The sequence below is a fragment of the Enhydra lutris genome, unplaced genomic scaffold (genome assembly GCF_002288905.1).
Source record: "Enhydra lutris kenyoni isolate GAN:26980312 unplaced genomic scaffold, ASM228890v2 scaffoldscaffold1, whole genome shotgun sequence".
NCBI lineage: Eukaryota > Metazoa > Chordata > Mammalia > Carnivora > Mustelidae > Enhydra > Enhydra lutris.
The window spans coordinates 100666827-100694641 of record NW_019154085.1 but is presented as its reverse complement, the minus strand read 5'-3'; the positions used below and the strand labels follow the sequence as shown (position 1 = coordinate 100694641).

General features: G+C 36.9%; 1 protein-coding gene across 2 annotated transcripts in view; it reads right to left on the bottom strand.

The window, feature by feature from the left end:
- LOC111155763 (dipeptidyl peptidase like 10) overlaps positions 1 to 27815 on the bottom strand; it is a 1348454-nt gene that overhangs the window by 86791 nt on the left and 1233848 nt on the right. For both annotated transcript variants that reach the window (XM_022516189.1, XM_022516263.1), the window contains exons 9-11: positions 17621 to 17775; positions 9742 to 9839; positions 710 to 833 (exon numbers count right to left, since the gene is read on the bottom strand). In XM_022516189.1, coding sequence (XP_022371897.1) covers positions 710 to 833; positions 9742 to 9839; positions 17621 to 17775 — 377 coding nt within the window. The remainder of the gene's footprint in view (positions 1 to 709; positions 834 to 9741; positions 9840 to 17620; positions 17776 to 27815) is intronic.

Here is a 27815-nt window from a genome sequence, read left to right as displayed (position 1 = left end):
AGAGAGGTTAGGCTGGCAAAATTTACTCCATCCTGTTCAGAATAGAAGTTTGAAAACTCTGTTGTTAAGTAACTGGGAATACTTTACTACCCACCAATACAGGCATATACACAATAACAATTACAGTATACCCTCAGTTAAGAACTTTAAGAATTACATATAGGATTTATTGCAGAGCTTATAAAAACTGATTAGAGAAATAGAAATACAACCTGCTTTCAAAACACAATGGTTCAAGGACCAGTTTTTTTTTTTTTTACTCTTATTTAATTTTAAAAAAGAGACACTGTTCATTATTTTAGAAGACTAATCTGAACTACCAAAAAAAGATGGAATTACTGGAATGTGGTTGAAGAAGACAGGAAAAACATTCCACATTCCTAAGTTAATCAAACTCAAAATATGGAGAAAAAGATGTATTTGAGAATTAAACTAATGTGGTTAAGACTCCACTTTATACTATAAAAGAATTCATTTTTTTTATAGTTTGGTCTTTTTTTTTTTTCCTCTTTTGCTTATCACCCATATCTCTCACTTCAAAGTTTGGATGATTTATGGATTAAAGTATATACTTCCAATAGAATGACTCTTTCCCAACTACCTTTGGAGGTTAAATATTGGTCTTTGTACAATGGATTGCCTGATATCCCTTTGAGAGTAGCATAAAGTACTTCATTTTAAGCATAAGAGAAAAGCAAATTACACTCACTCTACTGCAGGCGCCAGTGGTAGTCTCACAGACTGTGAGGATGGAGATGTTCTGAGGCCGATTTAACCATCTGACCACCGTCTTGGTATTGCTTACCCATTTAACCATAGTGATATAATATTCTCTAGTTGGGAAACAACAACAACAAAATTTACATTTAGAGCCAGAGAACCTGTATAGTACTAATAACATACACTTGTTATTTTATATGCAAGGATAAATGAAGCATTATAAGGATGCCACATATTAATTTCTATTTATGTACACATACACATCTGCTATTCTGAATACTCCCACATAAATACAAATATGTGTGTGTGTATGTAAACACATGTGCATTTACATACCCATGCAAATGTACCAAGAATTTGAGAATAAATATGAAAGTGATTGAGATCCCAGAAAGGAAATCCTTGGAAAAATAAAAATAATCAAGATAATAGACATATGAATAATTTTTAAACTGTGTATTGATTAGCACTAATGTGTAATAAGCATAAATTTTTAAGCTGCATTTTATTTTTGTAAAAAGTAAAATCAACTAAAAGGCAAAACTTATTCTTCACTTAATAATTATTTCTTACGCATGATCTCCATTTTATTTCACTTTACCCATGGGGACTTGCATGATAGAGCTATTAGTTTTTATTTATTTATTTTGTGTGTGGTCTTTCTCAGTTGTAAGTCAAGGGCCAGTTCCAGTCATATACATCATATGTTCATATACACACATATGCATATATATATATTAATTTTTTAAAATCTTCTTTATTTGAAACAATTTAAAACAAAGAAGGAATTAAATTGATGGAGATGAGGGGCTACTGAATTTTCCATATAGTGAGGACGCTAATTACTAGAGCCTATGATGTTCTCAGGCTATTTCTAGATTGGGAAAGCTTATGTTGTTCCCTATAGTTAGTTTGTATTTCCTTCATTGTAGATTCTGTAGTTGGAAATTTACATACTATATCAAAAAATCCCTCAATCCACACAGACAAAATGCAGTAGTCAACACTGATTCAATTTATGATGAAAAGAAAAAAACTTTTCAAAAAATTTTCCCAGCTTCGGAACAGATGAGATGATTTAAAGTGGCATCTGTGAGCACAGTCTTCAAATGAACCCACCCAGAGGCACCTGGGCGCTTTAGTCTGTTAAGTATCCAACTCTTGGCGGCAATCTCATGGGCGGTGAGATCAGGAACCCTGTCACTCCATGCTCAGTGGGGAGTCTGCTTGAAGAGCCTCTCCCTCTGCCCCTCCCTCCCTCAAATATATAAATAAATAAATCTTTTAAAAAATTCACGCAGTTTTTATGTCACTTAGGGAAAAATCATGTATGAGTAGAAAAGCTTTGTGATACAAATCACTTGTCCTTAGACACTTGTGGGTTAGACATTTAGCTACATGAATCTTACATTTCTAACATTTCTGAAAAGCTACTGCTTCCTCCACAAAACCGATTAGCCCATCAGAAAGTGAAGATGTCAGCAGAAGGGCAAGCAAAACTTAGCATACAGTGAAGCCTGCCATATTTTCTTCAATAATCTCTCCAAGACCGCTGACAGCTTTCAAAACCAGCTAAGTTTCACTTCAAAATGCCAAGAAACTCAGTGAAAGTTCTCTGAATAGTTAACAAAGACAACTTTGAATCACATGTGCAACTAACTGGTTTAGGATTAATCTTTGGCCAAAGGAGCGGGCCTTGTGATTCTTCAAAGAATCATATCCAATTCATTTTTACTGTGTTTTGGTTTAAACTGATTTATTTTGCATGCATTATCATATTCAGCAGTATGAATATTGAAAAGGGGAAAATATAGGTATTAACCTTTAATGGATTTATCTAAAGAATTTATCATGGAGAAAAATGACAATGGATACTATAACCAGGAAAAGAAACCCTGAATTCTGACAATATATATTTCTGATTGTTATAAATGTTGTTTAGAATTGAAGTAAAAGATAATTTGGTTATTGTAAACAACTGACCAAACACTGTAAAATCAAGGAGGTTATATTTATAGAAAAATCTAGATAGAACTGGTAGATACAAGTTTTCAAACTCAATCGGGAATTTATCTTAGTTAAGCGAGTAATATTACATATTGTGTCAAATGAGATGACAACCAACATGAATGATTTTTAAAATATATAACAACTGTAACAACAAAACATAATTTAAATATTCATCTTGAGTGTTTTCCCTTTCAAAGTAGCCCTCAAGTGTAATGTTGCAAGAACATCTTCTTTATAATGTCTTCACAGACACGGACACATATTTATTATCTATGATGGAAAATCTTGACTTTTAAAAAGGATTTCTTAATAGAAAAGCAACTAAAATACAACAAAGGCAAATCTGGTGAATAAGTGATTTTTTTGTAAGGGGTACACTAATTTAGGTGTAAAATTAAGTTTAATTAATTCATAGTTATACCACTCATCGTTCTCTTTGATTAAATACTGTGATTATTTTGTGTTTGTACAAAATGTATCTAGTTGCCTATAAGGAGAATTTAGCATGATGTGAACTTAGTATTGACCTTATTTATAATCTGAAAGATAACAGTTGAATATTGATCAAATCAATAATCAAATCAAATCAAAATTGAATTTATAAGGTTTTTCAGGGGTAATTTCAAGCCACTGAAATTTCCATGATAAAGAGTTGGGGTTACCTAAAATGAAAGTTAAAATAGAGCTTGACCCATAAGAAGTAAGACACATCCTGTATTCCTTCTTTGCTTATTCCAGGATCCTACGTGCAGCTCTCCTTAGTTTTCTCATAAGTAATCAGGCTTCCTCTGAATGAGGGATTAGGGAAAGGCCCTTACTTAGAAATCACACTCCTTGGCCTGCCTGCTGCTGATGTGGCTGTCTTCCTGGAACTCCATATCATGAACACATTAGATCTGGTGTCCCACAACCAGTGACTAGCAGAACTGCCCCCTCCTTATAATTGTCTTTCCTGCTTGTTCGTAGTATCCATGGCTCCGGATTACCCAGGAAGTCCGCAAGGAGCTCACCCTCTTGAGCCACAGAGACAAGTGGGTTAGGTGGACTGCACTCAAGAAAGACTTTGAATTAGCTGAGTGGTCTGGCACAGAAGATCTAATCGTTTACAGGGGTATGTGGAATGGAGGCCCAGCATCACTAGCAGAAAGGTACTATGTTAGAAGTCACACCTGTGTTTTCACTGGCTTTCTCTCCAATCATTACTCTGTGTTCATAACATAATCTTTGTATACATATAGTTGCACTGAGCTCAGGATCTCTACCCATGCCTGTATTGTAATGACATGTATGACCAAGCCATGGCTAGTGATCTGCAAAGACCACTGTTAGTAACTATGGATTACTTGTAAGAAGGGTCATTTAGGGCATTTTCATGAACATAGAATAATTTCTTAATTTGATTTTTTTAAGACACAAATATTCTTTAGCAGAAAAAAACCGTAGACTAGGCATACTTCAATGATACAGAAGAAAAAGCATGGTGCTCTCAAGCGTGACAGCTAATATTACAATGTCACATCAGTGATACACGCTAAAAATAATGGGTCACAAAGGGTGGATGATTAAAGAAAGATTTCAAATAAATAAAATAATGTCAGAGACACAGAGTAAGGAGAAACCAAAGACAAAATGCTACCATTACTCTTCAGCCTGGAGATATCTGAATACAAAGTATAACAACTTCCTCAAAACAACAGACAAATGCCAACCTGTGGAAAGATCTATAGAATTCATTACTATAAAAAATCTTTCCACCAGGGGGCGCCTGGGTGGCTTTTGACTCTTGATTTCTGGTCAGGTCAAAATTTCAGGCTCATGAGATGGAGCCCTTTGCGGAACTCTGTGCTAGGGTGGAGCCTGCTTTAGATTCTCTCTCCCCTGAAACAAGATGGGATTGGGAGGGAGACAAACCATAAGTGACTCTTAATCTCACAAAACAAACTGAGGGTTGATGAGGGGAGGGGGTTTGGGAGAGGGGGGGTGGCGTTATGGACATTGGGGAGGGTATGTGCTATGGTGAGTGCTGTGAAGTGTGTAAACCTGGAGATTCACAGACCTGTACCCCTGGGGATAAAAATATATGTTTATAAAAAATAAAATTAAAAAAAAAAATTCTCTCTCCCCCAAACCGCCCCCCGCCCAAAAAAAAAAAAAAAAAGAATAAAAAAAAAATCTTTCCACCAGAACTTAAATATGTATTTTTTAATTTATTATTTTTATTAATATATAATGCATTATTTGCCCCAGGGGTACAGGACTGTAAATCGTCAGGCTTACACACTTCACAGCACTCACCATTTCACATGGTGAAGTCCCCAATGTCCATAACCCAACTTAAACGTGTATTTTTAAAATCTTAATTATAAATCCAAATAATGATACAGAATGCTTACAATACCTTACGTTCAGAGTGTAAAAATTTGTAAAACGTTCCTTTCCCTTAAGATGAGATGAATCATCTAACTCCCAAATGGGTCTGGAATGTTCATAAAGGGGCATTATCTGAGTTCCTACTGTGCTACATTCTGAAGAATCAATACAGACAATAATTAAAGATAAGAGTATGAGCTGAATTCCTATTGAAGAAAAGTTGCATTCATAATCTGATTTTGTTTGATAGAGGATCTTTAGCTGAATCACAAATATATTTTTTGAAAAAATGAAGGAGTGTGTGAGAAAGAAAAAGGAAGGGAAATTATGTCTTTCTCCAAGTTATGGTATCCTTTTAGTTTCTTTTTAAAGCCATATAAATGAATTGAAATTTGTTTTACATTCTTTGACTAGAGTTTAAGTATCTGGTGTTAAACAAGGTCTACTGAATGCTGATTCTAGCTTGGAGACATATTTCTATTACACTTATAAACATGAGCTGTTATAAATCTATCAACCAGCCAAATAAACAATCAACAGACCAAAACAAATGATTTATAAATTCTAAATAAATCTTGCTCTTTGGAGTGGGAGTCAAAGAATACAGTTTATAAGGTACCTCAAGCCATAAAAGACCATCTTTCTATTTATCTTATAAATCTTCCTCCCTATTTAGGTGTGTACATACACATTTAATAATTACTACTGCCACAAGGGTGATATTATGAGAGGATAAGAGATGAAGTTCAAGTTTAGTGGAAAAAAAGGAAGTCCCAAAAAGAAAAAAACAAAAGATAAGGTTTATAACTGCACAAAGTAACAGAATTGCCATATGCATATCTAAAGATAATATAAAATACAGATGCTTAGATAATGTACAAAAAAAGTAAACAATTATTACAGAATGAATTATTTGGGTATACTGTTATTGAGAGCTTAAATAGAATATCAAATGATATGGGTAGCTATGAACCCAACACAAACTCCAAAAAGAGAGGGCATTTGATGGTCTTTATTTTTTTTTAATCTTTTAATTTTTTAATAAACATATAATGTATTATTAGCCCCAGGGGTACAGGTCTGTGAATCGCCAGGTTTACACACTTCCCAGCACTCACCATAACACATACCCTCTCCAATATCTATAACCCCACCACCCTCTCCGGAGCATTTGATGGTCTTAATAGGGCATGGGGAAAGTATGTTACTAATAAATTAATTAATGCATGTTTGTACTTATAAACTTGAAAAAATAAAAAAAGTTCTGTATTTCTTGGAATTTGTAGGAGTTCTGTCACTAATATGATAATAGTGCTACTAATACTGGTGCCAAAAATTTAACTTATGCATTTTATATCTAAAATTTTTAAAATACAAAAAAGAATCTGAGTTAGCTTAGGAAGATTTAAGAATAACATGGTAGCGTAAATTAGGAGAAAAAGGCAAATAAGTTAGAGAGGGAAACAGGTGTTAGTTACCATGGAAAACTCCAGGTCCAAAGTACGCTAATGCAACTTAGTGAAGTGCTCATGAGAAGAATACAGCAGGTTTATAGAAGCACATGCATTAATAAGATAAATCACAGATATGTGTATGTAGATTTGTGTATGAGTGTGTTTGTGTGTTTGTATAGAAATGAGAGATTGAAACACCCACACACACACACACACACACAGAAAAAGATACAGAGACAGAGATACAGAGATAGAAACAGCACCAGACAGATACAGAACACTTTCTCACGTGGCTTCAGAAAAATCACCGTGTCCTCATATGGTCATCACCAACACATGCATAAAGTATAATAAACTTCTTATGGCAAATATTATTCTTAAATTATTTATATGGAATATTCTTCATTTGCCAGGTCCATTCTCCAGTTCTCCACACCTGCAGCCTCTACAGTGAGGCTGCCTTGCCAGTGGAAGGCCTCTGCAGGAACTTTCAAGTTTGGGAGGAGAGTGAGTTCAGGTACTAAGTCCCAGGACCCACTTTCTACTTGGGTGTGGTTTGGCAATGACTGAATTGCTCTGTCTGTGGACAGCTCCTCCTTGGCCATTGTGTTCAGCTGCAAGCCTCTTCAGGATTCATAACTGAGCCTGGACCTCATTCTTTCAGTCCTGAAACAGCAGCAGTTTTTCCCTATTGCAGACTTAGAGTTGCTTTCTCATCCTTTGTGAGTTTCCCCTTAATTCTGCTCACATTTTTGTTAATAGTCCCTCAACTAACTGCATTTCACTTATCATTCTTGACTGTGTCATCTGTTTAATTTCTAGGACCCTGAACACTAAATTATGAAGAATGACATGCTCTTTTAGATCTCTAACTAGGAGAGCACAACAGTTTCCTAGCTAATTTCTATATGGCTAATGTACTATGTATTAAATATTAGAGATGTTCATAATCCTAAAACAAAACCAATGAAAAAATAAGTTTGGTTTCCATCTTATGTGCAGTCAGATGAATGCAACTTTCCTTGATGCGCACCATGGATATATCTATTTCATTCGTTTGTGTGTTTCTGAGCCCATCTAAGTAACACCTATGCTCAGAGTGACTAAATGCGGATGATCTAAAATTCATTTATTACTCTTCTGTGAATTGGACTGAAACTTCCTACCAGAAACAGATGAGTAAGGAAATACATTTCTGTAAAACTGAGCTGGGGTGATACTTAAAATTATCAATTTTGAAGTAAACCTTGATCTTGAGTTTTTCAACAAAAATCATACATTTTGGTATATTTCACATGCTGTAGGTGGCACTTACATAAGACCCTGAGGGAGAAAAAGCAAAATTGTTCAGTGCATTATATAGATAAGGTATTACTGACTTTCCCCAAACTGCAGACCAAGTTTATCACGAAACCAACATACTTGAATTACACTTAAGAGATTTTTCTTTACAATATTCTTCCTCACTCTTAGTGGGATCTCATATTTTATTCTGTGTATTGGATTTATATCTAAGGATATGTGATACCTCTTTGCCATGGATGACTAATTTTATCATATTGTACTTTGAATATTACAGATATATACTTAACTAATAACCCAATAAATAACAACTGGTTCTGTCTTCAAGAATTTTTGTGTTTGGTGACAGTCTTGGGTTATAACATCAAGGTCCAGAATCACCACCTTTTCTTAAAAAGAAGCTGGATATTGTAAAGTTGATTTCTATTTCAAAGGTTTCAAAAGACTGAGGAAAACAAAAAATTACTACTTTAAAATGAGGTTATTCAGACCAGAGAGACGTAGAGTGACTTGTCCAAGCTCATGTAATGAAATGGTGGCAGAGTTGTGACTCAAACACTCCAGGCTAGTGCCCTTTTCCTGTTAATTCAGAGCATTAAATGAATCAGAAAAAGATAAGAGCTCAGGACCACATAAAATACTAATGGCTTCCATAATTGCTTCATTTGTGACTAATTCTTCCGTGGCTGGTAGACTGAGTTCAGTATAGAGTTCCTATCTGATTTGGTCAACTCTACTGCATTCTAAATGTCAATTCCAACAGCCCTGTAAGGTCTTCCATCATGACCTGCATGAAATGGTCTATAACTCGAAACAGGCTTTACTATATTTCCTCCCTCTGTTACCAACTAATCTTGGGGTTCTATTTTCTCTCTGGGCCTCATCTTTTCCCTCAATAATAGGAACAGATTGTTTTAGGTGGCTATGGGCGACCTTCCAGTGTAAGCAGTCCATAAATTTTTAATAACTTTAAAATTGAGAAAATTTCCACACACTGCAGGCTCCACTGTCTGTGAAAATCTGCAACTGTGATGGAATTTTCCCAAATACATCACTGGAACATTTGAGTGGAATTTATATTTGAATCAATCCCCCAGCACTGATGGTTGATGGCATCAAAACAAAGTTTGAGCTTAGCCCCATATCACTCAGTAGTTGAAAGTATTTTCCTAAATCAGCTACGTATTCCATCACGAGGACAGTTGTAAAGTTTCAGAGGGTTGCACTAATTGACAGAATACCCCTGAAGTTTCAGACCACTCTGAATTTTAAAATCCACATGGTTATTTGATCCATTGTCTGCTACTGGAGATTTTACTAATACTAAAATTAGGCTATGACATACTAAATGTGGGTTTTTTTTTTTTTTCTCTCCATTCAAATTTCTTAGATAAGTAGGCTTCTTATGTAGGATATTTTGAAACACATCTTATTACATTATCCTACCTGGAGAAGAAAGCTAGGGAATCACTCCCAAGCTATGGAGAGAATTTCTGCTGGAAAACCTACACAAACTCTAAGGAAATTGTACTCTTTTAAAGAGGACCATTAAAAAAAAAAATGGAGTAACTATTCTCAGGAAGAACACTCAATGAAAAATTATCCTTTGCCCCCATCTCCTTGTCACGTCTCCTGCAAAAAGTCTAATTCTCAATATCACTACAATTTAGTCATTTTCTGGTGCTGCTAATCACCTTGAAACTTTAAATGCTCCCTGGGAACAACAAGAAACCCAGAATGAGTTCATTCCTGCACTAATGGGACAACCTCAGATTTATTTTCAAGTGGATTTGCTGAGCTGATCACATCTCTCTAAATTACAACAAAATGATAATTGAAGTTAAAATAATTATTTCTAAGTAAAAGTAAAATGGAAATCGCATACCTTGATTTAAAGCTGTCAGGAGGCATGAGTTCCAAAGTATGAGTTGGTCCATATAAGTTTACAACATATAATTTGACGGTTGGGTTCATTTGACCTGCCTTTGAGAAAATGAAGATTGTAATACAAATATATTAAGCATTAAAATATATTGAGAAAAAAGAAAATGTGGTGTGATTCCTTTATAATTTTACGTTAGAACAGGGAAAAAGTTTAATTTCTCTGAAGTAGAAATGATTTTAAATTCAACAACCTGATTGCCTTCAATTGTTTTTGTAGATTGCTATTTCTCAAGCATTTTAGTCAGACAATTAAAGGTGATGGAAAATCATGATGAGTTTATTCATTAGGCAGTGCTTCTGTGTTCTTTCCCTAGGATGACACCAGGAGGGCTGGCTTAACAAAACAACTAGTAGAACAAGCTGCTACTCACATTATAGGATAAGAAATGCAATGAGAAAAGCTGGCTAATTAAAAAAAAAAAAAAAAAGTTGAAGAAGAAAAAGAAAGAAAAAGATTTGCCAATATGGGTGACACATGCTTAAAATTCCCCAATACCTAATCCATCCTAATGCATTAAACATTCCTAGGTTTCCTTTTTTTTTTTTTTTTAATTAGATTCAGAGGTAGAATTCAGTGATTCATCAGTTACATGTAACACCCAGTGCTCATTATATCATGTACCCTCCTTAATGCCCATCACCCAACTACCTGATGCCCCCTTCCCCTCCAGCAGCCCTCAGTTTGTTCTCTATAGTTAAGAGTCTCCTATGGTTTGCCTCTCCCCCATTATTATCTTGTATCTCCTTCCCTTTCCTCCAGTTCCCTTCTAAGCTTTAGTAAATACCAGATGAGGTGTAAGTGCTCCTTGGGAGGTGGTGGGCCACAGAGCAGTCTGCCCTCACTAAGTACATAGTTAGATGAGTAGAAAGACAGGGACAAGAATCGGTAATAACTAGCCTAGAACATTAGTATGTTTCTGGCTCATAGTATGTAGTAAAGGCACTGCATGAATAATCTTACTAAATATCCTTACTTCTGTCCTAAGAATAATTATAACGATTTTCCAGATGACAATGGAGAAGCTAAGCAAACTGTGGAAAGTGGATATCCCATAACCTGGGAAGCCACTATTTAAACCCAGGATGCTCTTCTCTGCTGTGCTTTGTTTCAGTTTGTTCCCAGGCAATGGCCTCCAAAGTTTTTCTAAATATACTGTGAACTTGTAGGGGGCACAACAGGGACCTTTTTCCAATACATCTCAAGCAGTTTGAATGAATGAATAAGAGAATGTTAGCGTGAATAAATAATGTAGAGAATCAGGTGACTGCTTGTGGGGCACTGTGTTCCTAAACAAAGTGCTGATGTGTCATCGTGGAGCAGCGGATGTTTTAGGAGAAGACTATACGAGATGTACGAGGAAAGAGGCCATTAAAAGTGGGTTGAGTTAAAAGATGGACAAAAATCCAAGGGGAATTACAAAAGTGATTCTTTTAAAAAGGTGATTTAAAGATGAGAAAGAAAAATCCACATTCAAGTAATTGGCATTGACAAAACCCAAAGTTGAAGAGGACCAGAAGCAACATAACACATTCCATCAGTAGTCCATAATAACTCCTCAAGGACTGTGTTGTTAGGCTAGTAAATACAACTAGTACAGAGGGGAAGGCAGAAATATGAATGATTGGATCCCAGAGGATGTTCAGGGATCATCCCACTGTGTGATCCCGTAACGATGGATACGTGTCATCATATATTTGTCCAAACCTGCAGGACGTACAACACACACAGTGAACTGTAATGTCAACTGTGGACTTTGGGGGATTATGACGCATAGCTTCATCAGTTGTAACAAATGTGCTGCTGCAGGGAGTGGTGCTGATGATGGGGAGACTCCGCACGTCTATGTGTGCAGGGGGCACATGTGGAATTCTCTCTACCTGTCAGACTTGTGAACCTTAAGCTGCTCTAAAAAAATAGTCTTTTCTTTTTTATTTAAATTCATCTGGTCAACATATTGTACATCATTAGTGTTTGGTGTAAAAAAAAATGACTGGCATATCTTTGGGGGTGCATCATACACAATTCAGAAGTTTTGAGCCAATGGAAGGAGTCAGGAAAGTCCTTCGCTACACAAACACTATGCTATGAAGAGAGATTATGGAAATGGTTCATATAATGAAGGGATTCCTGGAAGATAAGCTATGATCCTGCCTCACAGAGAAGGCTCTTGTGTCAGATTTTATAAAGCTTTTCACTGTTCTAAACCCCTCAAGTGCATGGGCACATTTGTCTCGGGCAATTTAGCCTTCTACCACACACAGGAGCTCCTTTTCACATCACTCCCATTTCAATTTAATTGCCGTGAGTTGCCCTGAAAATACTGGCCTTATCCATATTTTTTAATCTAACCATTTCTCAAGTTTGACCAGGTTTATTAAAAATCAGAGTCGGGACATAATATTTAGTAGTGCCATTCAAAGTGTTGATCTTTGACCAGTGGCATTCATCAGCAACACCCAGGATCTTAGAAACAAATTCCGGGCCCCCCGCCAACTCAAAAATCTCCAGGTGTGGGCCTAGGATTCTTTATTTTAACAAGACTCTCAGATAACTATAATTTGTATGTAAATTTGATAAGACTCTGATATATATTTTTCCAGTAATATATATTATATATTATATATTATATATTATATATTATATATTATATATTATATTATATATATTATATATTATTTTATGTTATGTATTATTATATATTATTATAATATAATAATATATATAATATATATTAATATATTATTACATATATTGATATATATTATTACTAGTACATAGAGTAATGTATATATGTCCAATAACATATGTTATCATATACATACATGTACACAATGATATATATTATAGCTCAGTTATAGCTCGTAACAGAGGTGTTAGCCTGTATCAGCAGTACCCAATGAGTCCGTGGGTGGTGCAGTTAGCTAAGCGTCTGACTTGATTTTGGCTCAGGTCAGGATCTCAAGGTCCTGGGATTGAGCCCCACATCAGGCTCTGCACTCAGGGGTCTGGTTGCCCCTCTCCCTATGATCCTCCCTCCACTCACACTCTCTGTCTCTAAAATAAATAAATAAATATCTTTTGAAAAGAGGGGGAAAAAATTACCCAGAGGACTGGAGGGCTTTTTTTTTTTTTTTAAAGATTTTATTTATTTACTTGACAGAGAGAGAGATCACAAGTAGGCAGAGAGGCAGGCAGAGAGAGAGGGGGAAGCAGGCTCCCTGCTGAACAGAGAGCCCGATGCGGGGCTTGATCTCAGGACCCTGAGATCGTGACCCGAGCCGAAGGCAGAGGCCCTAACCCACTGAGCCACCCAGGTGCCCTGGAGGGCTTGTTTAACAAGATTTTAACCAGCATTTCTCATGTCATGGGGCATAAAAATCGCATTTCTACAGTTTTCCAGATAAGGCTGATCATTCTGGTAAAAGTACCACATTGTGAGAACCAGTTTAGCTTAACCCATGAGTCAGAGAAACCTGGGTTTACATTTTGACTGCTATTGACTAAATACAGACCTTGAGCAAGATGTTAAGTATCATCAAGTATTATTTTACTAGATTATCAAAAATAAGACAATACTTCACTGAGAATATGTCATAAGTCAGAAGTTTTGAGCCAAAGTAGGTTTCCTTTCTGTAGCTATAAATATCTCATAATTTTGTTACGTGGACTAACAAAAAGATTATCTATAAGTCTTAAATTTTTAAAAAATGTCTAAACTAGTATATAGTAGTGAATTAGAAAGATAGTAACTAAAACACTGACTACTTGGTAAAAAATTCTGCTAATTTTTATAATCCTTCAATAAGCTCATTAAGAAAAAGAAATTTAATTAAATTTGATGTTTCTGTCAGTTTTATCAATGATTAATAATTTTATGACATCCTTTGTCAAAGACATATATGGTTATTAGCAAATCATAAAGCAGGGTTTTTTGTTTGTTTGTTTTGTTTTGTTTTTAAAGCTTATTTGTTTCTGTATGCATATACCTGTAAAGGATTACTGATACCCCAGTTAACTTTTACATGGAAACAAATTATAAAAGTTGTGTACACATGTGGCCAATTTTAGACAAAAAAAAAAAAAACAAAAAAAAAAACCACATCAGGCTATTTCTAAAATTCAGCTGTCCAGCATTCTATAATCTCAATTAGATTTTTATCTCTCCATGGAGTTTTGAAATTAAGTGCACATTTCAAGTTCATTTGTACCTTTTTTAATATTTGGATCATTTCAATAGTTTGCAAATTAGAAGAGTTCATCTATTTGCTTTTTATAGTCACATTTGCCAGAAACACTGCATATCTACAGAATCCTTCCTCTATGATTCTGAAACACAAGCCTCAATAATAATTAACCTTATTTTACTGGCAACTAAATTGTCATTAAACGAGATAATGCTTTAATTAAGAAGATTAACCTGAGGTTACTGAGATAGAACTGTGCATCTCTTTTGTGCTGAATTGCTAATGATAGGGTATTTTATGAGTTCTGAATCATGCTGAATTAAGTAAAATACAAATATATTTGTTTAGTGTAAGTATTTCATTAGTAAATCTGACCACATTGAGTATTTGCTGCACTCATTTTAATCTAGTTTAATTTGAAGCACAATTTAGTGTGAACTCTATGAATTACTTCAATGTCAAAGTACTACTTTTTGGAAGTTTATTACAAAAGTAAGAGCAAATCCAAATAATACAGTTGTTGGTGGAAGACCTAGCAAATGTTTTGTTGTAAACCAGAAAATAATAAGACTTTTCAAAGTTCCAGTAATATACCCCAAATGATACTGAAACTGGAGAACAAGGATCAAGCCCAGATCTTGCTTTTTTGAGTCCTGTTGTCTTAAGTACCTGGGCAGGGATTTCCTACTAAAAACCTTCTGAGGACTTAAGATTCTTTCTCTCAGCTTGGCACCAGGAATAGCTATCTTTTCTTTATGATTAATACTCCTCAATGGTAGTCATTAACACACATTCAGGACTTTCACCTTGTATTACAAATCCCTCTCTCTCTCTATCTTTTTCTAAGAGTGAGACCATCTAAGAATCCTATGTATATCCCACTACATATATAGGTAAGTCATTAGGAGTAAATGGAGCAAACAGAGCTCCAGATATATTTGTTAGCTTTCCAAGAAGATAATTTTGATTCCAGCTATGTTTTCAGAGATACAAATTAACCTCTGGTAGTTCTACAGAGTGGGATAGAATCAATAAATCTGAGTTATTTCCCTGTTCTCAAAATAACTATGACTTTTATAAAAGCACTTAGCCTTTTAGAGAGCTTGGTCTGACCATCCATAAGTAGAGAAAATTGTGAAGAGGTCCAAATAAGGGGGAAAAAAAAAGTGAAAAGTCTCTCTGAAAATATGAAGCATATTATTAGCACACCTGATTTATGCAATAGCAAATATTATTATTTTATGGCTAGCTTTACTATTAAGAAACATTAAACAATTAATAAAATAATAACTTACTAATAACGAAGTGTCTAGGTTTCTCAACCCAGGATCCTCCGAAGTAAATTTGCTCAGACATTTCTGTTTGTCTGTTTGTTTGCCTCAGTCTGTTAAAGTTAAGAGGCTCTAGGAGTGTCCAAGTTCAAGCACCAGCAGCCCCTAACTGAGAAGGCAATTTGAAAACGCACCTATGGCATTTGGTCTTATGTTGTGAGTCCTAAGATCCCCACTCCTCTTGGGAAATGAATTACAAAATGTTGTTCCTTCCCTGGGGCTGATTTTATTCCCTTTGTGCAGTGAGAAAACCAAACAGTCGTGTGTGAATATCGTGCCTGGTCACATATGCTTCTCACAATACGCCACTTCGTTCTGTATTTAAACTGTCAGGTGAACCTTCATTATCGTACATGAGAATTAATACATTTGAGAAGCCTTTTCAGTCATTCTCGGGGGGGGGGGGCAGATACACTACAGAGGAACAAACTGTCATTCATCAAACATGACCAAATCTAAACTAGAGAAGTGGTAAGTCATATACCTGAAGTACAGTAAAACAATCTCCTGGTGACTGTGGATTTTTTTTGTTCTTGTTAGGTCAAGTTGCCATTTTCTTCTGAAGAGGCCTGAGTGTATATGCCCTCTAATTTATAACCAGAAAAGACACGAAAAACAATATTTCAAAATCAGAGAACCGGATTCCTCTCAACCTTTGTCCTTCTCAGCTGTAAGCCAGCTGTTTAATACCACAGTCTATGGAAGGAAGGTGGGATGGAGAGGGGGAAAAAACATAACAACAAACAAGACGGTGCAGAATCTCACTGAGGAAACTCTCTTCTTATCCCCGACTCTCTATATCCAAGGCTGTCTTTCTTCCCTCCTCCCTCCCTGCCTTCCTTCTCTATTTAAGTACTTGAGTCTGGTGGATGACAGGAAAATAAGAAAAGTATGCCTACCCTAACCATGCTTTCACAGAATAATCTATGTGATGGGAAATTTGTCCAATTCCATGCCCAATTAATGTAACGAACAAGTTACATTAAGGTATAAAACCTATCATGCTTGTGCTTGGGAAACAAAGTACAACTCACTCAGGAATGGCTTAAAAGTAGCTTCTGAGGGCCCCCTGGGTGGCTCAGTCCAGCCAGTTAAGCATCTGCCTTTGGCTCAGGTCATGATCCCAGGGTCCTTTGGCAGGCTCCCTGATCAGCGGGGAGTCTATTTCTCCCTCTCCCTTGGCACCCCCTTCTGTTCATGCTCTCTCTCGCACTCTTGCTCTCTCTCTCAAATAAAGAATAAAATCTCTTAAAAACATAGCTTCTACATTGAATTAGTAGCCACCTCTTACCTAATTAAGAGCTGAAATGTGTAAAAAAGTTCCCTATAACATCTTTACATGATTAATGCACAGAAGCCTCATTCATGAGTCTTTTTCTTTGTAATATAAACACAGGGGAAATGTATTTTTTTTTAAAGAGACCTTAAGTTATCAAAAATGTCATATCATAGGAAGAAAAAAAACATAACAGTTACACTCCAGATGTTTTTGCAACCTGCTCCCTTATTTGAAAATAGTTTTGCTCGCTGGGCAAGAGTTCCATGTTTGCCTGACTCAATAAAACAATTCCATCTATCTTAGCTACACCTGGCTGTGGCTCTACCCCTTCATGTTATAAAGTATGTTCCAGAATATGCTCTGGCAAAATAATAACTGATGTTACTACAAATACTAATAAATTCTTTATGCTTAGTCTATTCTTTATTGGTGATTCTCTGTTTAGTCTATTCTTCATAGATATTCTTTATGCTTAGTCTATTCCTTACTGGGGATGCTTTCTGCTTAGTCAGTTTTCTATGGGACATTTATAATGCACATTAACATATAGTATATTAAGTGCTCTAAGAAAGCATCTGCAAGAAGTTGGGCTTTATTTTTAACTAAGAAATTTCAACTTATTTGACCGTGGGGCTTCTTCTTTCCTTATAAGGCCAGTAACAACCAGAACAAAACAAATGGAGAACAAACACAGAATGGACTTTGGAGAAACCTGTGACTTGGCATCAGTGTTCCCCTTATCTTTTCTCATTTTCTTTCCAACTGGGAAGTCGAGGGAAAAAAGAATGAGGGAATCAAAGAGAAAGAAATGCAGCAAACGTGGCAGTTGGGAAACCCTGAATCGTCTCTACTTCTTCCTACCGGAACACCGGACAGGCTACTGCAAGTCCTGAAAGATGACTCTGCCAACCAGGAATGAAAAGCTTCCTTTTCAGCAAAGACAACTTGTTCATGAACCAAGGATACTATCCATCAAGTCACTAGTGCGGAGAAAGAGAACAAACGAGTACTTTCACGTTACTTACCTTAGGGTATGGATACTGCTTTCCTTTGGGATACAACGCTCCCGTAAATCGAGGGATAACCATGTTCGGCACCAACGAATCATTTATCATCAGGAAGGCAAGCCTTTCTCCATCTGGTGACCACCAGTGGGCAATGTGAGAATGCAGAAGTTCCTCTAGAATAAATGAGTGTTATTTGAAACCAACTGTAGAGATGTGGGCTCAGTGACCCACAAACATCTGTCCTTGAAATCTCCATTGCACATATACATTTTTTTTTTATATAATGTGTTGGATTTTATCAACGTTTTAGAGAATTCTGCATTTCTGGGTTCTCCTTTTAGTCCCAGAACAGGCAGATGCAATGGCAGGAAAGAATGAAGCAATGAAGTCAGGATTTCATAGGCTGTCAGCAATGTGGACAGAGAAAGTGAAAGCACTGCTGGAGTAAAAAGAGTAAAACAGTAACTGAAGACTGAAATATGGCACAAAACATATTTATGTCACCACTCATTCACATTTGCATTCAATCATATTTCCATCATCAAGCACATTATTTTTTTTTTAAAGATTTTATTTATTTATTTGACAGAGAGAAATCATAAGTAGGCAGAGAAGCAGGCAGAGAGAGAGGAGGAAGCAGGCTCCCCGCTGAGCAGAAAGCCTGATGTGGGGCTCAAACCCAGGACCTGGGATCATGACCTGAGCCGAAGGCAGCGGCTTAACCCACTGAGCCACCCAGGCGCCCCATCAAGCACGTTAAATACCCACTCTCATCATCGAACAAGTTGAATACCCACTACACTCACATAATTATTTTAAGCTGTAAAGAAAGAGAATGAGAAATTGGTTATCTTTCTTGTGACCCCAGATCCATTATTCACTTGCCTATACCTGATTTCTGGTCCAGAAGATTTACAAGATTTACAGCAGAAGGGCCACCATGCCCTCCAGAGCATGACCTTTATTATACTATGGCAAGAGATTAGAAGGAGAGTGAAATCAGAGAATGTATTCCCTTGGCTCTACCATGGAATGTCACTTCAGTCTAGTTGTATGTTTTAAATGATGTCACTACCCCTGTCAATGCAGTCTCTTCTGTGAAATTTTCTCCTTTTGTATCTTGTAATGGCTCATCTCTGTGGTCACAGGGGTAACCATAGCTTGGTTGCTACTAGTCTAGATTATAGCTCTGTCCTTCATGGTTTCCCTTTGTAAATGTGGCCTCTTTGTAAATAAATCTTCAGATTACTGAATGTGCCAACTTTGTACCCTGGCAGATACCATGATGAATACCAGTAAGAGACTCAGAAAAGGGACCTTTAAAATTAGATTTTGAGATTAAGCTGGTGATCTATATCTATATACATCTGTATCTGTACTACCTTTGACGTGATAATCACCTTTCCAGGAGGGAACTGGAGCACAGATAATCCATAGCAAAGGATAGAATCAGGAGTCATCCACTGTCACTGGTGAGGATACAGAATGAAATGCAGACAGAGATGAAAGGTTTTGGGAGGGTAATTGGTTGTGTACTTAATTGTTACAAGAGTGGCAGCTGTAAAAACTGTAAAATGAAGCTCACTTGGTTCATATAACACCTCAGGGAGATTCCATAGGGATAAACTGAAATAGGAACCGCATCTGCAAAACCAAGAATACAAAGTAGGTCACTGTGGCAACTCTGAAGGAGTCCCTCCCTTCTGCCACTGCAGGCGGATAAGGCAGAGGTCCAAGAGAACACAGTAAGGGGGCGCAGCTATGACACAAATTAATGGCCCCACTCCAGGTGTTTTTTAAAGCTAAGACAGAGATATTGGTGGAGAAGTCCTAGGACACTGGCACATAGGATAAGGATGTTTGGGTCAACATGTGCAGTATACCTGTGCTTTCTGGACTAGTCTCATAAATAACACATTTATAGTGGAATGTTGCTGTAAGTGTCTAATATTATGGCTGAAGATGCTGAACCTCAAAATTTACACAAGTCTCCTTTCTGACAGAGGCAGCCTCTCTCCCAGGGAGTTAGACATTCTCTGCATTAAGGCAGGGTGAAAGATAAATTCCAAAAAGCTGAGGAATCTATATCCCTAGAAGAGTATTTAGAGATCTAGTAGCATAGTATACAGCAGGATATCTCTTCTAAAGTAGGAGAAAATTTGTTGGAATTGTACTTACGCTAAAGTAGAGAGGGAACAGACTCTTCTGATTTTGAGTAACAACTTAAACCACATTCACATATGTTGCCCTGTTCTACTTCCCAGGTAGCCTGTAAAGTTGCCTGTTCTGAGCAGAGCCTGTGCAAGAAAGGGCTCTGCAGATCAGGGACATGGAACAGCTTTCCCTACCATCTTCGTTTTAAAGGTGCATGGTAAACAGAGATGCTGTGTGGAGCTTCTGACACTCATTATAAGGCAATCAAAGCACAGGCATTACAGGCTTGAGAGGAAGGCCATTTCCTCCCATGCTGATAAATATTCTCCTTTTCAAAAGCAGCTCTCTCCTGGGCTCTTGCAGAAACAATTAGCCTGACCACAGGATACCAAGTAGCTATGCAGACCAAACGGCCCATCAGGAACTGACTCTTATCTGGTTCACTGACCGTAGAACAGAACACATACAGCAATATCCCACTATAACAGAAGGGGCATATATGGGACTGGACAGAACGCGTAAGTAAAATGTCTAGATTATTGCATCCTCTGCTTTACCCTCTCTTCTTCAGCTCATATCTAAACAAGATGTGTTTTCTAAGACACACTGACAGGGGAGGAATAAATGGAGGTCTGGTTTATGGGCAGGTCTGCATGATGTACTTGAAGACTCTGGAATTGGAAAGGCTCTGTACCACAGTCTGACTGAGGAGTGGCATTAAAAGACTAAAGGAAACAAAAGCCTTCCCGTCGGCAGACTTTTGAATAAGATATGTACTCTTCTACTTCTTGTGGAAGGAGAACTGGCTTGAAGCATAGATCTACCCTGATTCATGCACAGTAACTAATAAAAGACCTGATTAGGGTTATGGGAAGACAAAAATTAGTGACAAGGAAATTTAGGGAAAGATAACTGCACTGACTTATCAGGAGGGGTAAAAATGTAAAAATGTGGGGGCGCCTGGGTGGCTCAGTGGTTAAAGCTTCTGCCTTCAGCTCGGGTCATGGTCTCAGGGTCCTGGGATCGGGTCCCGTGTCGGGCTCTCTGCTGGGCAGGGAGCCTGCCTCCTCCTCCTCTCTCTCTCTCTGCCTGCCTCTCTGCCTACTTGTGATCTGTCTGTCAAATAAAAAAAAAAAAAAATGTAAAAATGTGAAGATATCAGTATCCTACTTAATATCGACCAGAACACATCACCAGCCGAGAAGGCTCTCAATAATCAGATGGACCATATGACTACCGGGTGCATGTAAGTCTGCTTTGGCTCCCACCATCACCTGCCAATGATAGTGGCCATCATTAAACTCTTGACATGGCATGATTTCCCAGCAGGACCAGCTGGCTACCTGGTGGCAGGGAGATTACCGGGGAAGCATTCCATCAAGAAGGGGTAGCATTTTGTCATTACAAGATAGATACAAGCTCTGTATAGCTATGCCTGTACTAGTCATGGAATTACAGAATAGCTTATCCATTACCACAATAATCCACTCTCCATCACCACCAAACAGAAACTCTTCTATAGCAGAAAGAAGGGCAATAGGCTCAGACCATGAATTTCACTGTTTTCTTTTAGCTATATGTACCTGGTTTGACGAAAGTGTTAACTAGTCTTCTCTATCTCAGTCTTGGTGCTGAAACAATCCTGAAGTTGGGATGTCCTCATAGAGCATACATATGTCCCTCTCGCATAGCCAGAAAGCAAAGATCTAGGAACTAAGGGGTAGAAGTATAGCATTCTCTATCACTATCACACCATTACCCCACTGGACATATTTTGTTTCTTGTCTTCATGATAAGGAGATCAATGGGTTTCTGAGTCCTAATGCCTATGGCAGTGGGGGTTGCTTCCACTAAACAATGTCTTAATTCTCTTCCTCTGACCTGGAAGCTGAAATTTCTCCCCAATCAGGTGGGACTCAATAGGACTGGGGATGGCGGGGGAACTTGACAGTGTTGTCTGACGATTAAGCTCATCTGCTAGGAAGAATATGTGTCTTCACTATACAACAGAGAGTAAAGAAGACTATATCTGGATCCAGAGATTCAGAAATACTCCTTTGTCCAACTTGATCTCATTTTCCAATTCTACATTTCCACATTCCAATTTCCATTTCAGTGGAAAACTGAAAATGTAGCAACCTAATTAAGAAAAAGAGGAAAAGGAATAAGATTTGGCAGGGATAAAATTTTGGTTTGATCCACCACGTAAATGACTCCTATAATCAAAATGCTGGCAGAAGGAAAGAGAAAAATGAATGAATAGTTCTCAGAGGGAGCTAGGATTACCAGTTAAGGCCATATGATAACCTTATTTATTTTCTTGGGCACATTTCCCCAAAACCTTATATGGAAAACATAAGTGCTGACTGTAGTTATAAATTTCAGACTGGTACATACACTGGACTAATATCGCCCTACAAAGAAACAGTAGCAGAGGGACACCTGGGTGCCTCAGTCATTAAGCATCTGCCTTAGCTCAGGTCATGATCCCGGTCCTGGGATCAAGCCCCACATCAGGCACCCTGCTGAGTGGGGAGCCTGCTTCTCCCTCTCCCATTCCTTCTGCTTCTGTTCCCTCTCTTGCTGTATCTCTCTCTGTCAAATAAATAAATAAAATCCTAAAAAAAAAGAAACAGTAGCAGATGGAATTTCATGTGTTCTTTCAAGGACACAAAGTTTTTATCTGAATAAATTATAACATCCCCATGATCTCTGAGCCTTTGTTGGCTGTCACCAATATGAGACCAGACAAATCAAACGAAGAGAATAAAGTTAGTGCATGGTATTTACTTTCTTGGTTCTTACACACTGGAAACATGTGAGTCTGGCTATGTTCCTCAACCAAAACTTACTGCTTCTATTACTTGAGAAACTATAGGATACCCTCCTTCTAGGTTCTAGTAAAAGAGCACTTACCCATCTCACTTCAGGTGTAAATGGCTAAATCAATACTAGCCAAAGGTTGCTACATAACCCTTGTCTTTGACAAGTGGTCCCTTCATAGATAAAATTTTGTATACTACTTTGAATGTGCCATTTTTTTTTCCAGTTGTAATCCTGACCCTGATTTGTACAAGTTACTTACAATTCATAAGAGGAGACATGAGTCATCCACATGACACAATGAGGGAAAAAATGCTAACTGCCAACTGAGTGTAAACTCTTAAGTCTTATGAGCCTAGAAGGTACAGAGAGATCAGATTGTCCTGTCTAAAATCAACACTCAGGTTTTCTAAAGAAATGGGTTCTATCCTAGGTGCTGAAATATATCTGTGCAGGTACTTCCCAAGAATAAGAATGGCCCAGATTTGAGAGCACCATTCAATGGAAACTAGGTATCATCTACTCTAATTTATTTTAGAGTGATCTATGCCTAGAGTTGTTCCTCACAAAAACACTAAAATATCAAAGTAGTACACACAAAGAGTTATGTGACTTCCTTCAGGTATAAAAATAAAGCTAACTGAAATGGGAAGGAAATAAATAAAAGAATCTTTAATATGCATCTACTTAAGAGTGCTCTTAGATATGCACACACTTCTTTAATTGCAACTAATAAGGACTCTTACTCATGGATTGAAACTTCCTGTGTTAATTATATTATTTACAAACAATGTATTTCTACAAATTGCATACCATCCATCTCAATGAGGGATTGGTTCTTCTCTGTCTTTATTACAATGATTAGAAAATCTCACTGCAGAACAGATGGAGTTTTCAACACATGTTGTTTTATATCAAAGACACTTAAAAACATAGCCTCAACACAAAGTACTTACAGTAAACTAATATATAATCATTGTGTTCAGATTAACATGCTATTCTGAAAAGTAAGCTAATTTTATCCATTTGTAGTTTATCAATTTAGACAGATAAGATTTCCCGAGTATGCTACTGCCAGCCAGATGGGTCTGTGGTTCATTTTTCCCCTTTATTTTCCTTATCTCACTGTCAAGTTTCTTAAAAGAATTGTCTATATTCATAACCTTCTCACTTCTCATTTATACCTCTATCCATTGCAATCTTGCTTCTGGTACCACAAATTGACTGACTTTGCTCTTATCAATTTCTGGTAGCAAATCCAACAGTAACTATGGAATCCTTACTTTGTTTGACCTCCTGAGACTCAGCTCTATTATTCTATCTTCCTCTGGCTTCCACGGCTGCATCTCTGCCTTTTTCTTTTATCTGTCATAGCCCAGTTTTACTGGGATTTAGTAAGTGCTCAATAAATAATTGCTGAATCAATGAATGCATGAATGTGATTTCCTATATCCAAGAGAAGACAGAAAAAAAAGTGAAAATAGCCATTTTTGCATTCTTCTCAATAAATAACCAAAAAATTTAACAATCTTCATCTGTTGATAAGGAATTGTTTATGCTGTCAATTGTTTCTCTAACTTTTTTATTCCTTTCATTCTTAAAGCTCAATGCAAATACCATTTCTTCCATGAAGCCACTCTATATTCCCCCATTCCATTAGAATTAATCCTACTTATATTTCTAGTTGGTATGTGGACATGTAGTTCTATTTATATTTCTATTTACTATGCTCCAAATAATTCCTTATATAACAGGTGTTTATAGTTTCTCACTCCACTAAGTTAGTAATGCCCACAATATGGAGACCCTATTCCTCTTCATATCCCTCTCAGATAATGCTGGAAAGATGTGTCTACTCGATAACTGTTGAACTGAATATCACAGAAGAATTCCTTAAAAACACATTTATAAATCATTTAGGCACATTAGTTCCACTATTTTATATGTTCAAATAACCTCAAGTGACACTCACTTTTTCTATTGCATATTTAGTACTTTATAGAAATTTTCTAAGTTGTAGACTTGGTAGCTGTGAACTTTACTTTGTTAGCAAAGAATTCATCTGATATTTTATTTAGTTGAATTACTATGTTAAATGCACCAATTTATATGAATAACATGAGATGCATTTTGTGTGAATTGTGTATAAAATGTTTCATTTTGAGCATAATGTTTCATTTTTCTTCGGAAAGTCACCAACTCTTTAAACCACATTTTATTTTATTTGCCTTTTCTTTCCGTAGGAATTGAATGATACTTAAAAAAGGGACAAAGAGGCTTTAAAATAACACTTCAAGACTTTAAAACCTCGACATATGTGTCTGTTACTGGGATCAACAGCCACACTCACAGACTGGCCTGAACCTAAAAAATTTAAGCCATGCCTTCAAATTTGTTCCACAAAAATATTTTCTTTTCTGTGACTCCTTCTCTAATCTTTTTTTCTATGATATTTACAAAAGGCAAATTTCAATTAAAGGAATTAAGTGGAAATGTTACATGTTCCTTCTTCAGTCTCCCACACATACTAATTCAGATTGTAATTGATATTTGTAAAGTAACAAAAAAGGAAATCTCCACACTAGAGTATTGCACACATACTGTTGAAGGTCATATGCATTCTTAGATGTCACTGTGTTATAGTGAGTATACGGAAGGGAAAAAAGAAAATATGGGAGCTGTTGGTGTCTTGGAAAAGCACAGTGGTAGTGGGAGACGAAGGTAAATGTGGGACTCTTGAAACATAGGTTGGGGATGACAGATGAGGGAAAAATCAATGGCATCCAAATGGCCTAAATCCCTCTGTCAAACCTTAACACCGACTCCCATGATACAGTCCCTTCTCTTGGAAATAAAGCAAGAATTGAGGTAAGTCTTTGGTCAATAGGATTCAGATTCTTTGGCTGAGGAAACAGACCTGTGAAATCTAATAGCTTAGGTCCACAACATGTGTCATTCCTTAGGAAATGATGAAAGGCACTGAATTCTAACAGGTAGAGTAGACTAGGGAGAAGTACTGGCTTTGAAAATACACATTCACGTGCCATCTTCGGCACTCGTGAGCTTTGAGGCCACGTCCAAATCACCTGTCCCCCCTGAGTCTTGGTTTCTTCAGTAAATGACTAAATATGCTAGCATTGTGAGGATTCAATCACATAACACATTTGGAATTTGCTAGGATACCTACAACATAAGAGCCCAAAGGACTGAGTTTAATTTGAATGGCAAAACTGTAAGTTTTCCATTCTGTTTTGGAAAGTGTCAGACCTACAGTGTAATTACAGAAGTTTTTGTCCTACATGTCCTACCTATTCCCCAACACAGTCAGTGTTCACTCTCCATAATATATAGAATTTTATTCTCTAATTAGGAAAATAACCGTATTTGTCAGTTAATAGTCTTTAATTTCTCTTCTGACATTTTCCTTAGAAATGTAATGCCATAAATTATATAAAGCCTTATGTAAAAGAAAGAGGCCCAAGGCAGTTGTTCAGTTGTACAGGCACTAGATTCTACATTGAGTTAACTTAAAAGTTCTACCATGTTAATGATCACATTTTGTTACCCAAGGTAGCATGCCAGCACACTGCGGAGCACCAGTGTTCCCACTAAATTATTCCTTCCCTCCCCGAAGCCCACTACTCTTATAAATGCTTGCTCACTGTGCTTATAACCACTATTTACGAGTGATCCAAACCAGAAGCCAAAGAATCATTGACTTCTTTTCACCCACCCCATCCATTTAACCACTAAGATCTGTTTTACTGCCTCATCAACTTTAAAATCTTCCCTCCTTCTTACAGCTTTAACCTTACTAATATTGCTCATTATCTTTCAACAGAACACAGAAAAGGCCTGCCAGCTTCTCATTGGTTCTTTCTGCTATTCAATCCCAGTTTTATACTGTAGTCAAAATGATCTATTTATATGGAAGATATAATACTGACACTCCCTTACTTAAATAGCTCTATTAGTTACCCCATTTACTAGTGGAAAAATAATTGAAATCCCAGATTATTTTTAGGGTCACTATCCCTTGGTATTTGCTGCCCTCCTTTTACTCAAATTTTATGCCCCAATAATACCAAGCAGATTTTAGTTCCCAAGGCACACACCATGCTATTTAACATTGCTATGCTTTTGCAAGCTTTTAACTCTTGCATAGATTTCCTTACCTAGGTTCTTCTCCTTCCTTTCATAAAGTTTTTATTTAAATTCTGGCTGGTTAACATACAGTGTACTATTAGTTTCAGGTGTACAATATAGTGATTCAACATTTCAATACAGCACCCAGTGCTCATCACAAGTGCCCTCCTTAATCCTCGTCCCCTGTTTAAGACATCCCTCTACCCACCTCCCCTCAGGTAACTATAAGATTGTTATCTATAGTTAAAAGTCTGTTTCTTGGTTTCTCTCTCTCTCCCTCTCTCTCTTTTTTTTTTTTTTTGCTCATTTGTTTTGTTAAATTCCATATGAGTGAAATAATATGGTATTTATCTTTCTTGACTGACTTACTTCACTTAGCTTAATACTCTCTACCTCCATCCATGTCTCTGCAAATGGCAAAATTTGTTATTTTTTTATGGCTGAGTAATAGCCCATTGTTTATATATGCCACATCTTCTTTATCCATTCGTCACTTAATGGACGCTTGGGCTCTTTCCTGCCTAGTTTCTTCTATTTCTTGATCTTTCAGGCTCAACTTAGAGGGTTTCTCCTTTAGGAAAATGTTTGCAAATCCCGAGAATGGGCTAGCTCTCTTTTGTTCTTTCATAGAATCCTGTGTTTCCTGTGATTTAACTGCTTGTCACACTGCACTGACATGGTTTCTTCACCGGTCAGGGTCTCACAGAGTACCGACGATGGTTTGAAGATGAAGGGCATCTCACCCAGCTCTTCTAAATCAGAGATACTGAGTTCTTGCTACCTAGATTCTTGGAACCACCCAAGTTTCAAGTTTGTTCTCCACCTATCTCTTTAATTCACTGGGCCATCACACACTCTAAAAATTTATACTTTTGCAATAAGAAAGCCAGAGTCAGCTTCTGATACTCTGAATCGAAGAACCCTACTTATCACTTTGTGAGTTTGAATTTTTTAAAAATTCAGAGCGTAACTATTTTTTACATTTCCAAAGTAGTTCCTACTACTCCTCTCAGAATTAACTGTGGCCTCTAAAATAATTTATTATTTGATGCTGGCATATATACAAAAATATATTGTAAATATACATGTA